Source organism: Neodothiora populina, assembly GCF_041146345.1.
Source record: "Neodothiora populina strain CPC 39397 chromosome Unknown canker_contig_14, whole genome shotgun sequence".
NCBI lineage: Eukaryota > Fungi > Ascomycota > Dothideomycetes > Dothideales > Dothioraceae > Neodothiora > Neodothiora populina.
In genome coordinates this window covers 541,964-557,342 of record NW_027191408.1, presented here as the reverse complement: position 1 = coordinate 557,342, position 15,379 = coordinate 541,964, and the positions used below count along the sequence as shown (strand labels likewise).

General features: G+C 49.4%; 3 protein-coding genes across 4 annotated transcripts; 2 read left to right on the top strand and 1 right to left on the bottom strand.

Moving 5' to 3' along the window:
- Nucleotides 1-1,189: 1,189 nt before the first annotated feature.
- Nucleotides 1,190-4,106, top strand: AAFC00_002151 (uncharacterized protein; the record flags this gene model as incomplete). The annotated part of the gene is made up of 3 exons (XM_069341434.1): nt 1,190-2,798; nt 2,852-3,295; nt 3,406-4,106. 3 exons carry the CDS (start codon nt 1,190-1,192, stop codon nt 4,104-4,106), a joined length of 2,754 nt encoding a protein of 917 aa, XP_069201508.1.
- A 7,049-nt stretch (nt 4,107-11,155) lies between these two features.
- On the bottom strand, nt 11,156-12,189 carry AAFC00_002150 (uncharacterized protein; the record flags this gene model as incomplete). The annotated part of the gene is made up of 2 exons (XM_069341433.1): nt 11,156-12,088; nt 12,148-12,189. 2 exons carry the CDS (start codon nt 12,187-12,189, stop codon nt 11,156-11,158), a joined length of 975 nt encoding a protein of 324 aa, XP_069201507.1.
- A 1,202-nt stretch (nt 12,190-13,391) lies between these two features.
- Nucleotides 13,392-14,835, top strand: AAFC00_002149 (uncharacterized protein; the record flags this gene model as incomplete). 2 transcript variants are annotated; one of them, XM_069341432.1, is made up of 2 exons in its annotated part: nt 13,392-13,595; nt 13,648-14,835. In XM_069341432.1, the coding sequence occupies 2 exons, from the start codon at nt 13,392-13,394 to the stop codon at nt 14,833-14,835; spliced, it is 1,392 nt and encodes a 463-aa protein (XP_069201506.1). The 2 variants fall into 2 exon arrangements, with proteins under 2 accessions (XP_069201506.1, XP_069201505.1); XM_069341431.1 differs by having other exon boundaries at nt 13,536-13,595.
- Nucleotides 14,836-15,379: the final 544 nt, after the last annotated feature.

Genomic DNA, 15,379 nt, shown 5'->3' with positions numbered 1-15,379 from the left:
ACGAGTGTGCGACTTGTGAGAGACTGCGGCCCACGCCTTTCCTCCGAGTACAGAGGACCAATGTGAAGAATCTGTGCGACCAACTGACTTGAGATGTTCGACTGACTTGAGGTGAGCGAACATTGCCGCCTGTGCAAATAGTACTTTTCGTACCATGCAATGCCTCAAATAGAACCTCAGATGGCGTAAGAATGAACTTAGTCCTCCATATTATCTACCACTGTAGCACCACGACGACAACTAAAGCAAAACTCTCTTGAAGTTTCATCACAGGTTCCATGATTGCAGCTGGAGATGGAGTAGTGAAACCTCATGTTACAATAATAACGTGCGATATGCAAGTATACCTTATGTTGAGATATTTGTATGTAGACAAACGGATGCCTTGGCGGATGCAGATCACGTCGGCGGGCGGGGAACATCTGTTGTATGCCTCAGGTTGTGTCTGTACATTCTGTTGCTTGACCGAATTGTGATTACTGAAGGTGAAAGGTGTGGTAAGGCAGGGCTTGTATGCCATGAGGTGGCTAGTGTGCGTTTGCTACATGATTGCCGAGAGTGATCCTGGCACTTGAATTGTACGCCGAGCATTTCCCTTCCTGTGCTCTGCACCTGGGTTTCATCGAGACATGCCGCAGATGCTGGGACAAGCAGGAAACCTTTGCACATGCACAAGGTACGCACAATGCTGAAGCCGCATCTTCTCGTGTTCAAGGTCAAGGTCGATTTGAAGATTCTTATCATCAAGGTCAAGCAGCTGTTCTGCACTCGGCATCGAAGCCTTTGACTGATTCTACTATTTCCAAGGTGGCCAGGTAAATTGTAAGACATACCTAAACAGCGTGGTGCGTGTTTGCTGGGTGCGGTGAGGTCACACGCAGCGCCCGGTCCAGCGTCAGCGTCAGCGTCAGTACTGTACCTTCCATTCCTGACTTACGCGACTTTCTGGAGCTTAACCCCGGCCTCATCACCGTCGCGTGGTGCCTTCCCTCTTTATTTCTTTCCAGCTTTTGTCTTTGCTTGTCGTGCATCCCCCATTTCCACTGAACAGTTCGACTACTTTATCATTCTGACAGTCACCATCATCAATCCCATCATATCTCGCGTCGGTCTGTTGTTTACATCTTTGTTTCCACAACATTGAGTGTCTCTTTGGACGCGTCGTATCAGATCAACTCTGTTCGACAACATGCCCCCCAAGGGATCGAAGAAGGCCAAGGCAGCTGCCACTACGCCTGCCTCCAGACAGGCAATCGCTACACCAAGAGCACAAACATCGCCCTACCATGTGCCCGCCGAAGACGAAGAAGATGAGCCATCTCAGACACCAGCGACTGCAACGAAGTCCCGCGGCAAAGCTGTTCCCACTTCCGCCACATCAACGCGTCCGAAACGCGGCGCGCCTGTAACAAAGACACCGAAGCCCATTGGTTCGCCTTCACTCTCCGCCTCGTCCATCGAGAACGACGACGCGCCTACATCGATGATTGAAAAGGACGTCAAGAAGAGAGGTCGTCCAGCAAGAGCCAAGGCCGAAGACATCATACAAGAGGCAGCTGACACTCTGATGCAACCCGAGACAGTAGAGCCGCTGACCGAAGGCGTTCCTACCAAGAAGAGAGGCAGACCCGCGAAGACTGTCGTTGCGCCGGCTGCTGAGGAAGAGCAAGAAGAGGAATTGGAGGAGTTGCCAAAGAAGAGGGGAAGGCCGGCCTCAAGATCTGTTACCGAGCCTCTTAAGAAACGTGGAAGACCAGCCAAGACTGAAACTGCTGCAGCCGAGCCCCCGAAGAAGCGCGGAAGACCTGCAAAGACAAGTCCTGAGGTCTCTGTCGAAATCTCCGCCGAGGACGAGGATGCTGCCGAAGAACCGCCCGAGAAACGTGGCAGACCACGAAAGGACGCATTTGCTAGTCCTCCTGAATCTGTCCCGCCCAAGAAAGCCATGCGCGCAAAGTCCAGCGATATTCAACCCAGACGGTCCACGAGGCAACCCGCGAGAGACGCGACCGCGGACTTGGTTGAGCTTCCCGCCACAAAGAAGCGTGGAAACAAGGCAGCAACGCAGAAAGATACCGCTCCTACCACTGGACATCGCGGTCGTGGTCGTGGTCTTGAGCCCGCGGCAGAGACCGAAGTGGAGTCCGAGCCCGAAAAGGAAGAAGAACATGAGGTAGAACAGGAACTAGAAGACAGCTCGGCCGCGGATGAACCTTCATTCAGGAGAGATCGTGGACTTCCTAAAACTGTCAAGCCCCAGGAAGAAGAGGCGGCTCAGGATGAGGAGTTACTCCCCAAGAGAGGTCGCGGTCGTCCCAAGGGTACTGCTAAGCCAGCAGCCACGAAGCAGCCGACAACGAAGCCAGCAGCTAAGCGCCGAATTCGTCCACCAGGCAGCACGAAGAAAGTCAACGTTGAAGTTTCTGAGCCCGAAGAAAGCGAGGAGTCCGAGAGTGCTGAGGAAGCCGAGACTTTGCCAAAGCACGCCCACTACCACGCTGCAATGGACGGTGTTGATGACCAGGTCGAAGATGAGCTCTTGGAAGCTGCTGACTCCACTACTCGCAAAAGCTCAGGTTCCAAACGCAAGACATCTTCAACTTTGACCAAGGGACGGCCGACAAAGAAGACCAAAGGCCAGACCGATGCAGATGACGTCGCAGACACTGGCGCACAGTATTGGCTCATGAAGGCTGAGCCCAATACTCGTATCGAGAGGAACGCAGATGGCGAAGATGTAGACGTCAGATTTAGCATCGAGGACTTGCGCTCTCGCTCTGAGCCAGAGCCCTGGGAAGGTAATTTAACTATCTGTAAATACGCAACCAGTTCTGACCGCTATATATGATAGGCATACGCAATGGCCAAGCGCAGAACAATCTCAAGGCTATGAAGAAGGGCGATCTGGCTTTCTTCTACGAGAGCAACTGCAAGGTACCAGGCATTGTCGGAATCATGGAGATTGTCCAAGAGGCCAGTCCAGATCATGCAGCCTTTGATCGCAAGAGTGCATACTTTGACCCCAAAGGTGATGCGAGCAATCCGAAATGGATGCTTGTGCATGTTCAGTTCAAACAGAAGTTCCCTAGCAAAGTGAGCCTCAAAGACTTGCAGAAACACAGCAAGTCAGGAGATGTGCTCGAGAATATGGGACTCGTCAAGCAGAGCAGGCTCTCTGTCAGCAAAGTCTCGAAAGCAGAATGGGACTTTGTCATGCAACAAGTCGAAGATGACGCCGAGGACGAGGACGGAAAGCTGCCTGGTGAAGAAGAGGAGACGCCGGCAGAAGACTTAGGTAATGATTTCGCTCGCGCCTTCGAAGCCCCTGATAGCTTTGCTTTTGCCGAAGAAGAGAGCAACGAGCTATAGCTCGAGACCAAGAAGAAAGCGCTGACATTACCCAAGATGCCGGATCTACCGCTGAAGGCGCGCATGCTGCCACCGAAGTGGACAAGTCATCGACTCCAGATGGCAACACCATCACGAATGAGTACGCCGAGGCAAGTGCAAAAGCTCAACACAGTGGATTTCTCAACACAATTGGCTCAGCACTTGGACTCACCCGCTCTCCCTCGCGTGGTAGAAGTAAATCACCTGCCCTGACCACTGGTGTGAAGGACACAGTGGAAGCCATTGTCGAAAGTGTCGAGAAAGCGGCAGGCACTGCTGCTCACTCCATCGCCGACACGGTTGGTGCTGCTCTTCCTGCGACGACCGACCTGGCGAAGAAAACGTCACGCGCGACCTCAAAAGCCCGCTCAGACGCGACTGGCCTGGTCAAAGAGGCGGCGTCTCGCGCAGGTTCGCGAGCGCCCTCGGTCAGGTCATCCAGCAGACGCCCAAGTTTTGGAAATACTGCAGAGCGAGCAGCAAGCAAGGTCAAGAATATGATTGGTGGTGTCGACGAGGCGTTCAAGGCACAGACGGACACTATCCTTGAGGGCTCAGATGGTGAAGAAGACAACGCCGTCGCGATCAGTGAACTCCAGGGTGGCTTCCCCAGCGGAGGGGACGTCATCAGTGGAGCTGGCGGAGAGCCAGGCGTCGGTGACGAAGAGGATTCTAGTTACTACAACACTGCTGATATTGAGAAGATGGACTTTTAAGGACAGGCGTTGGAGTCGGGAAGGTTGAGGCTTTTGTTATTCTGCGGGTGAGGGGTCGGTACATTGATAACCTTGCTATTCTTCTGTCTTTCTTTCTGCGAGATCGCCTCTTCTGGGGTTCTGTCATCGCCGCTGTGCTGAGCTTAGGTAAAAATCCTATAGTGTTTACTGTAGACATGCATTGCAGATGTTTCCACACACCTTTCTGTTCTTTCTTCTACCCGTGATATTCCAGACATTCGGTCTCCACTCGCAAAGATTATAGTTTCGAATTCATCACAATAGTAAACTCCAATCATACTGATCACCTCGTTTTCAACACGCACGAACGTCGAAGATCTTACTTGAACCTCGAGTCATTAGCATAAGGCCTCGTGCTTCACAGCATCATCCTTCGAAGACGATATGATGCTGCCTGTGTTGAGTACGTACCTGTATAGTGGTTATGCCGAGGAATCGATTGCATTATCCCTCCCTAAGTAAGGGAAAAAAAGTTGCTTGACTCTACACATCGACCATTCAATTCCCAGCCCCCTCGTAGGTGCATCACGAGTCTTCGAGTCATTCAGCCATGTCAGTATTGCCACGCAGACCCATCAAGAGATTCTTCGACTCCTGATGCCCTTTTGAACGTCACGACTCTGTTCGTGGTCAATATCTTTGGTAGACCATTTGCAAGCTGTTGTTCTGTAGGCGCGTAGTATAGGTTATTGGTTCTCAGGGTGATTCGTGAGACACCAAAGGGTAGTCTATGGTGATAAGCTTTGTTCTCGAGTATCGCTGAGACTGGGAGGTTCACTGAGTCTGGAGCCTGTTCAGTCGGCGCTGTCCTTGCTGGCGAGACTTATCATCTTCATTATCGTCCCCATCACCCCCGTCATCGCCAACCCCTGTATCGTCACCCTGTCCATCATCCTTCCCGATCGTCCTCGTTAGCAAGACTTGTTCGTGCACACGTGTACATCCATGCTCAACCACTATAAGTCTAAGTAAAGTATCTCGAGTGCTCAGCTTCAGCAGTTCAATTCGGAGGTCAATAGTGGACACCTCTGCAGCTACAATAGCTCATGTGGTCTGTGGGAAGGACGTGATAGGACAGGGTTGGTCTAGAGGAAATAGGATTTAGACATTTTGCTTGACTAGATATTAGCATCAACCCTTTGGTTTCGTTCTCATGCTATTGTCGTCCGAGACCGATGGGACTAACGGGTTGAGTGCACCCGAGTCTGAACCCTACTCAGGCGTCGTCTTTGTCCTTGTTAGCAAGGCTCATTATGCCTATGCTCATTATCCTCGTTCACCATCATCACGATCATCATCATTATCATCATCATCATTGAAGATTGATCCATTCATTTCCTCCCAGGTCTGTCCACGAGAGATCGTCGCGCATGAGTCTAGACTGCAGGGTTCGAGCTATATATCTATGCAGCAAGGCAGGCGAGAGAGAGAGAGAGAGAGAGAGAGAGAGAGAGAGAGAGAATTTGATAATACGGGCTATATCAGTCTGGAAGAAAACGTGACTTCTTACTTCGACATGCACGAGCCGTTTGGCCTACTCATTAGCATCGAGACTTTACGTAAGTCTTGTATCTGGGTTTGCGTTTCATGCTCTCTATCGCACAACGATTGTGCATCACTCTCCTCCCTGTTCCTTAGCAAGGAACAAAGATATACAACACGCATAAGACGGATAAGTCCAGGTATGTCCATGTTGAATAACGGCGCGCTCGCACATCCTTGAGTCTAATCCTCTGAACCCTTTTCAATGCTCGACTTGGAAGTCGACTTTCTAGGTTCGAGGTATGTACTTACCTTGTGCAACGGGCAGGCGAGGAAGGAGAGCAGTACGTGACAGGACTGGCTCAGAGGAGAGGAAACTGGATAGGAGCTAGATGAACGAACAGAACGGGACTGAACGCGACAAGACACGACAGGATAGGGCTGGACAGAAGTAATATTGAGGATTTCATCTCAAAGGAGAAGGTAGTAAGTATGTATGATCTTGATTGCAAGTAGCGTCGGGCAAATACCTTATATACATCTATACGTGTACATCTCGATCCACCTCCCCCCCCCCCTCACTGTCCCTTCAGGCAGGAATCCAGGAGACCGAAAGTAAGCTGAAAGCAGATCAGACTAAGGCGTGAATCTCTTTTGCAGACAAAGGACAGGTCCCTCAGTCTTCCGCTATAGACAAGACGAGGCATATACTTAGGCATGGAGTACCGAATCTACCTAATTCAGATAACGACAGTAACACTATGCCTATCGATCGGAGAAGCGATAAGGATGTACATATACAGCGTGCTTTGTTCGAGAGCAGAATGAATATGGATAAAGTGGAGTATAGATACAGTAGTCTTGCTAAAAGGCAATCATGAACTAGATTTATCATTCACCTTACTTACCCGCTTATCAACAAGACAAGGCAGATGTCCAATTCCGGCAAAACCTACTGACTCTAGTGGCGATAGTAAGTGGTCGTAGCAAGACTCTGAGTATCTGATTGGAGAACGCAAGATATGTAGATAGCCAGAGGCAGAGCGGAGTATAGATATGATGATCTCACAAGACGTAATCAAGAGACTTATATATCACCTGCCTCAGACTGTCCCAATCGACGAGATGAAGTCAAAGATGTTTTCACCGACAAGGCTTATGACGGTGATGCTAGAGTAATAATCGCAGCAAGACTCTGGATATCTATTCGAAGAACGCTAGACATGTATAGCGTACTCAGCGTCCTCCTTTCCAAAGAAGATCAGACAGGCAAAGAAAGCTCAAACGTACAAAAAATCCAAGAGCATAAGCGTGACTGCTATCCTGACCTCATTCGAGCAAAAGAAGGCAAAATCGAAAAACGTACAGCAGCAGGGATTCCCACGTGGTCACCCACCGTAGTACTAATCTGCCGGTCAACTGCTTATGTCTGGCAGAGCGGACGGGATGCCCAGTTTTCAGCTGCCTGTGGTCGTACGTGATGCGTTGTCCGTCATTGCCATTCATATAGCCTTACCCACCTTGTTTTTGATGGAAGTAAGTGGTAATGAGATATGGGAATATCTTGTTCCCAGATTCGTTGAGTAGGTCAAAACGTCCATCTAGGGGGATAGAGCTCTTGCTGTAATTAATGGTCTTACTTGATTCACGCTGCTGAAGGGAAACGCGAGGGATCTTAATGTGGTCCGTGACGGGTAATAAGGCCTCGAGATTGTCTGCTAGCGAAACATTTTTGTAAGTGGATAAGTGAGTGTACTGGGCTACTTTACATATGTGAGGACCATAGCTTGAGATCAAATAGGAATGGAAGCTTACCAACAATAGACGAGTCCAGATGAGATTACTCGTACGAGGCAACAAGATGCACATCAGAGCAGGTCACGTAATGCGGACTATTCAGACCAGGCGTGTATAGATGACCACCTCCCAATACATCAACATATAGGCTCTTGTGCCCTTGGGTTTGCACGACGACGGAACGTTAACATAGGTGAATGGACCAGAGTCTGCCCTGCATGCCAGCTATGCAAGCATGAAACTATCATACAAGCGAGAAAGGAAGCGTAGTGTACAAGTGAGGACCAGAAGCGATGGAACCGAAGTGTCCGTCCTAACGCTGCAACTAGACACTCGCAGTTCGGCAGAATATGTAACAAAACAAAGTGATGGTCATTGCAAGAAAGCTAAGCACGAATAGAGATACACAAGAAGAATCCAGGTCTGGATGTGCCGTCCACACAAAGCATGGGGCTTTTAGCGACGAGGTACCACTATAACCATGATAGTCTTTTCCGCGCTTGAACTTACGAAGCATAATCAATTTAGGCCCAAATAACACAGACGTGCAAGCAAAAGAGTAAAGTATATGTGAGAGAGAAGAGTTGCAGGAAAACGATAGAAAAAGTGAGAGCCAGAAGTGAGTGAATGTGGGGTAAGTGAGTGAGTGAGAAGTGAGATACCCCGCTTTTTCACTGAGCTTCGCTTTTTCCGCCGATTTGATGATATTATTTGCTCCTTGTTGATCGGACACAAGTATGCCAACAGAAGACCAACAAGTAAAGTGATAAAGTGGATCCGTAGAAAAAAGTGCACGTGGAAGCAGTCAGAGACACTAGACTTACCTATTCAAAACAACACCTATACAAAGAAACATTTACTTTTTGACTACAACGTCAATAGAACCATGGCCTCGCATTGAAGGATATAGAGACTTACGACAAATACCAAACAAGCCAAAGTGCGATCCCTCTTCGTAGCCTCAACTGCCTTGGAACCTGTGGTGACGATTGAAAGCACTATATATTAGCCACATCAAAGCAATCTACGATTGCAGCTCATCATCCGAGTTCAGTGGCTAAGCACCTACTCGTTCAACAGCGCCTCCTGCGCCTCACGCAATTCGCTCTCCGACGGCATGTTGACAACCATGAGATACATGACATCCTCACTCAACACCTTCTTCACACCATGATAACCATGATACATTGCATCCTCATTCAACACACTCTTCACACCATCAAGCATCAAGCTGACAGGACCTCTTGGTCTAGTTTCCCCTGGTCGTCCTCGTCTCGCCGCTGCCTCCGCCTTGCGCTGTTTGGCGGTTTTCATGTTCACCGCTCCGCCGGTCACCAAGTTTATGAAATGGCCGTTGGAGGCTGCATGATTGGGGTCTGCGTAGCGGGAGCGGAATCGAGGAGTTGGTGTTTGTGTTGACAGAGTTGAGGTCGGGTGGTCGACTATATAGGTCGCCTGGTCGCGACGGTCATAATAGTCGGCTACGAATTTGCCTGCGCGCTTAGTCTTGTCGAGCAAGCTACCGCTGCCGTCAATGGGGGACGTTGGCCTGCTTGTTGGATTGGGTGAGTGTGGTCGTGGCGATAGTGATCTAGCTGTGCCTGTTGTCGTGTTACTGGTCTGTGGGGACAGTGAGATCTGTGGTGACAGGCTCGGAGACGACTCGTCTGGAGTCCCGGGCAAGGACACCTCGTCTGATACGGGAAATATCAATGGAGCGCATGTCGTTGGCATTTGTCTCTCACCCTTGCTGCTGCCAGAAAACAGACGGACGGTCTTGAGTTTTGCTTTCACTACATTAGCGTTTCCAGAGTTGTCGTCGGGTTGGTAGCGGGCGATTGCTTTGGTGGCCATCACATCTACGTTTTCAACCCCGATCTCGGTAGTGTCGTAAGACGAGGCGTAGTTCGAGGATGCTTTGTTAGTCTTGTATTTGACAATCATAGCATATAGTCCACGCGGCATGAAGAGTTCTCTGTTGACATCATCCAGGAAAGAGTTGACATGGTAACGGCCTTGAAGCTCTGCCGCCGTCTTGGCTGCGACCTGCACAGCTATGGCAAATGCCATTGCTGTGGTCTCGGGTACCATGCCAGTAATTTTTGCAGCGATGTATATGACCTGGAAGACCGGTGAAGCCTGAGTGGCAATGTACAGATTGTCGATAAACCGAATGAAGGTGTCTTGATCGATGCCACAAGCGGCGAGATCTGGTGCATAACCATGCACGAATCCACAGGCTTTGGCTCCAGGACGGCGCTGTGGGAGTATGACCGGGTACGGGAGCCTTGCTGTCGGTTCTATTGTAACTGATAAGTCAGAGGTCACTGGGACCACTTGTTGCACCAAAGTCCCAACAGACGTAGATTTTCTCAAAGTGGCTTGTGAGTCCTCATACGAAGGTGGCGGCTGAGCAGCTTCATCGAGCTCCCAATCATGCTCATCGCTTTCTTCTACCTTTGGCCCATCGCCAAAGTACGAGTGAGTTATAGTAGGTGGCGCCTGAGCACTATCGTTGCTTTCTCTGCTTACCCAGCGCTTGGACTCATAGAAAGAGTTCCGTTGTTATTGACTGATGCACGTGAGAGCTCTCTCTTCTCTTTGTTGTATAAATAAGCTTCGCGACCTAATCCGATTGTGCCACCAATACCACGCGAAACGGCGCCAATGATCACAAAAGCCATTGCAACGTCTATGCTATGATTTTTTGCGTCAAGACAAGATGTAATTCAGGTGTGCGACTGAGACTGGGTACAAGCTAGAAAAGGAGAATAAGCAATGTAGGATCATACCTGTGGGCTGAGGCTCGACGCAATATTATACCCCTGAAGGCTGTCTCCATCCTTCAGACACGGTATGCGTGAAAGCCGAATCCTTCGATTGGCAGGCGCATGTGAAACTAACCCATATCGGAGTTAAGTACGAAAGCTTTTCTCAGCGTTCATTCTTAGCCCACAGAGGCTTCATGTGCTTAATGCGATTGATGAATGCTTCGTGTAATCGGAAGAGATCCATTACCCCACTCGAACAGTGGCCATCCACACGTCCAATCGTGCTTCATTCTTGCTCGCATTTGCGATTGGTGAACAAGGTGATGTGATCTGCAACATGCGTGCATATAATCCGTAAGACGACTCGGAGAGACTGACAATCCAGACCTGTACTAGCATAAGGTATGAAGCCGAGAAATGTTCATAAAGGAGGATGGAAATGCACGATGCGTTCGACCATACGTGAAACAGCAATACTTGCATTTACGTTGTCTGGCACTGCTCCAGACCATACCGTAGCTCAACAATGCAGATCGACACGCACGTATATGAACGTGCACAGATGGAATGTTCTTTACCTAGACATCTCAAATTACGGTATTAACATCACTCCTATTATTGTCAACATTCACAACGTCAACAAGTGATGTAGAAGGATCATTGTCCACCGCCAGGTGTACAAGACAGTATCAGTATCTATTCATCACAACCGCAGAAGGTTGCACCGTTAAACACACACTGTACCTTGCATACCGTGGATATAGCATGCTCTTGCATAATAATGGCTATTCACCAAACATGCTTCACACATTATTCGAATAAGCTTACTAACCAAAGCTGAAATCGAACTGTGAACATTGTCTACATCCATTGATGGCATGAGAGGGCTACAGGTCTGATAGCTATCTAGCTTGTTTACGCTCGAATAGCGAAACATTCAATTCCGTAGTGAGCTCTCCTAACAGCTACGTCAATCATCTAACCCCATTGCACAGTCTTCGATCTTTCGATAGCAAGTCGCGTATACTCGTCCATATCTTCCTTGGGCAATCCCAACAATTTGTTCTCAAGGCCTCTTGTCTTTTCTGTATTGCCACTGTCATCAGGATAGAAGACTCGAGCATACAATAGCTTGCCAAAGCCCATCCTATCTCCACCTTGAAATTCCTTCAGGCCATCGGCATAACGAGCCTTGACGGGTTCCTTCTTCACGTTCCAGTCTTGCAGGCTGGTCCCAGTGACACGTAGAGCAGACTCTAGAAGTTCCTTCTGACTGACGGTGAAAGAATTGACATAGATGAAGTCATTCTTGAACTTCTCGAGGCATGGGGAGTTGTCGGATTCATCGTCTGGGTGGATCTTCAGGCTCAATAGACTGGCGGCCGCACGACCGACTTGCGGCCATGTAGATATGGAGATACGAGTGTCGCCCTCATCGTAAAGAGTCACTTCACGAGCTTTGAAGTCGAATCCAAAAGCGATGGGAACTGCGAGGCTCCATTCGTACCAGAAGCCAGTAGATACCCCGATGAAGGAACTCACTCCCAGATCAAGTATCTGTTTACGTAGCTGACGCTTCGGCGTAGCAATCAAGATGTCCTCGCTTTGAGAAGTGTTGGTAGAGTCTACGCCCCACTCGTTAGGTAATATCCATGGCACTCCAGCTTCAGCAGCAGCATCGATGAGCTTCGCCTCTGTACCAGGTTGTGCTGTTACGCTCATTGTAATGATCAGAGCGTCCTGACCTTGCAGGGCGTGTACGAGAGAGCTTTGATCATTGTAGTCGACTTCAATCCTATTCACGCCTTCGGGCAGCTTGTTGGTACTGTCGGCTCGAGTAACAGCTGAAACATTGTGCTTCTTGGTCTTCAACAGAGCTTCTGCTATGTAACTTCCACAGTTACCCCCAGCCTAGAAATTTGAGGTTAGCCAATGAGTCTATGCATGTGTGTGAATTTAAGTCTGCTTACTCCAACGATGGCAACTTTCTCGATGTAGTTCTTCGAGTCCATGGACTATGTCGGCTGGCTATGGTTCTCGAGGTAGCCCAAAGTTCGATTTCTCCTGTGGGAGGAAGGATGCTTTGGTAATAGTTCCAGACATATCGAAGGGAGCGTCACTACTCTTTTTATATGTCCATCCATACATCAACAACAACGATGGTACCTCGTTACTATATCGGTCTTCGGTGTGACCGTTCGCCCGACCTCCGATGGAGAAATATCTATCCGACCATTGTCAAACACAAAATGGGCATTGCTACTGAAAGACTAATCGACTGTCGGTAGACATACGGTGATAAACATCTATCCGACCATTCAGACACGGAGGAAGTATTGCTCTTGACAACATGGGTGACCTTCTGCCGACGTTGGGTGGAGTTAACATGGAGTATCAATCCAAGTTGCCCAAAAAGGCAGGAATATCACGCGCTATAAATCCGCGGAGGCCGGATATAAAAATTACCTATTTGGGACACATCCTCGCACTGTTATGGTCCTGCACATTCGCAACTTGACTATGCCAGAACTGGCGAAGCTCGCGTTCTTCGATGTCTCTTGGAATAGCTTGCTGGAAGCTACCTGTAGCATGGATGTTCTGACATCTGGAAGGTCATCAACGCCGCTCGTGTCTACCTTGCCCATTAACTTTGCATGCGGACCCATCATTGACGGCAAGATCGAACCGGTGCACCACTAGTTCAGAAAATGCGCTCCGCATATACATCGTTTTCTTCATATGCTCAAACATGTTACTGCTGCATGTAAAGGGCAACTTTGCTTCCTACAAGAATTGTTCGTCACTGGCTCGACTGGTTGTGCAGCATGCACCGGTCAAGGCTGACTCGAAGCGACACTCAAGGCGACGCTCGGAGGATCAGTGGCTTCGGTCACACGGTGGCGTAGCTCTAGAAACGCGCGACCATGGTTGCAGTCCGCGCCGCTAACTCATGCTTTGCCACAGCGCAGGCAGGCGCAGTCGAACGAGACGAAGTCTTTTTACCCTAGGCGCGCGACAAAATAGGATTTAGGATGCCAACGATTAACCCTTTCTCGATAGCAGTAGCTCCACTATCCAAGCTTCACGGCCCGAGTACTGTATGCCATGGCTTGGTTAATGCATGCCACTATAAACTAGGCCCGTATCCTCTCCATGAGGGCAAAGTACGGATCCTCTTCTTCTCCTCTTGTTCCAACGTGTTCATGATAGCGCAATGGATGGCCGCACGTTACTGTCTGCTCTCGCGCTCGGGAGTGCTGAAGTAAGCCTGGTAGATGTCCCTGGAAATACGACCAATTTGACTGGGAGCAATGCATCGTTGAATGCTGACACGATAAACCCTTCAAAAAATAGCTCGATGCTGTTTGGTATTGTGCCAGTACTCACGTTCGTTATCGGCTTTATAGGCCAGCAATTTGTAGGGATCAAACACCCCCTCGAGCGACTTCGCCAGCTAATAGTGGCAATAGGCTGGATACGTGCTGAATGAATTGGTGTTCAACTTAGCTTGTGTCGAGTCGCCTGTACCCGGAGGGACAGATTCGGTGCAGTACGGGATTGCAGAGAGTATCGACCACCAAGCAACTTCGAAAAAGGACGACGATAGTGCAGAGAAGTCGAGTCCTTCAGAGATCAGGAACTTTTATGTGACCTCAAGTTTCAGATCCACATTCAAGCATTTGCAAGCCGAGGCTGGAGACATGAGCTTCCTTCGAGGTATCGGCGCTTATGCTGTCATCGGGTTGCAGTACTTTGCTTTGACAGGTGTGTTCACTTTCATCCTGAGTTATTCATCATGGATGAATAGCCATAATCAATTGGCAAACGTGCTAGCGCAAATCCCCGCGAGGATGATCATAGAGCAAGCGGACATGGCCTGGTTGCATATCATCATGTCTAAGCCTCGTCATAAATTCTGGTTCAGACGTCTGCCGTTGACATGGTTCTCGGTCTTTCAATACATGTGGTTGCCCGTCCTTGCTTGCAGTATCGCTTTTGAGCTTCCAGGGTTGTTGCCGGCCATGTTCAACTGGCTTGTCTCATTCTTGAAGGGGCCTCAGGCTTCAAAGACCTTTGCAAAATCACAAAGCTCTCATGTGGTTCATATTGGATTCTTCTATTTCCTGAGGAAGACTGCATATATGTTCACCAAGTCCTTGATCAAGCCGACCTTGGAAGTCATATTCTTCACGCCCGCCATCGCCGCGCGCGCTCGCATGCAGGCATCCCTGCTCCCGGACACGGACGACCCAATCGTGCCTTTCGATAGGACATTCACCGACTCTCCACCCTCCGGCCTGCTAGCTCCATCGCCGACGGAACCGCTATCGTTCAAGGACGCAATCAGAAGCACGGCACTGCACAAGCCCACATTCTTCCGTCTTGCAAAACTGTACATGAAGGCGCACCTGATCATGACCGCGCTGACATGGCTGTTCTGGGGCGTGATCCTTCTGCAAGTCGTTGCGTTCCTCGGCACTTCTCCCGTGTGGTTGCTGTTCAAAGTCGTGCTCGATGTGCCGATTACTCAAAGGGATCTCGCCGGCCTGACGGGTTACACACTCAACATCTTTGACTCGGCGCTCAGGGTGAATAATCTCACTATCAGTGCTCCCCGTGGTGTGAATGTCACCACAAACTCGACGGTTCTCTTGTAAGTAGCCTCATAAGGATACGGCACAGTCGGAACGATCTCGATGGAGGTGCGCCTTGGCACGTACGGCTGTCGAGATGACTTGTTATCCTAGTGGTATTCAACAAAGATTCGAGGCTGCCTATGGAAGGCAAAGGGGGAATCAGATCACTCTGTTTGCGAATGAACCTCACGATCAGTCGGTGCCCAGAAGTCATTAACCCTGGCACAAATACTTTGCGACGCTCACTCTACTCATCAATTATATATCTACTCTCTGTAACGAACATCAAGAAACCAGCGTTGACTAGCTGCTTAAGTCTACATCTGAACAAAGCGAATCTCAGTGATACCGTGCTGTTCCTTATCCTAGAATGCTATAGCGTGCCTTTTAGCCTTCAGCACTGTCTTCGATACTTTGTATCTGTCCGTGTCAAGGTGAAGATAGCTGCAGTGGGAATGTGCACACTCAGGGCCTTACAGCCAAGATTTCGAAAACCCGGTTATCACGTTCAATCGGCTGTCTGAAGCCTCCAATTTGTTCCTCCCCTCTCTCATCAACCATGCTA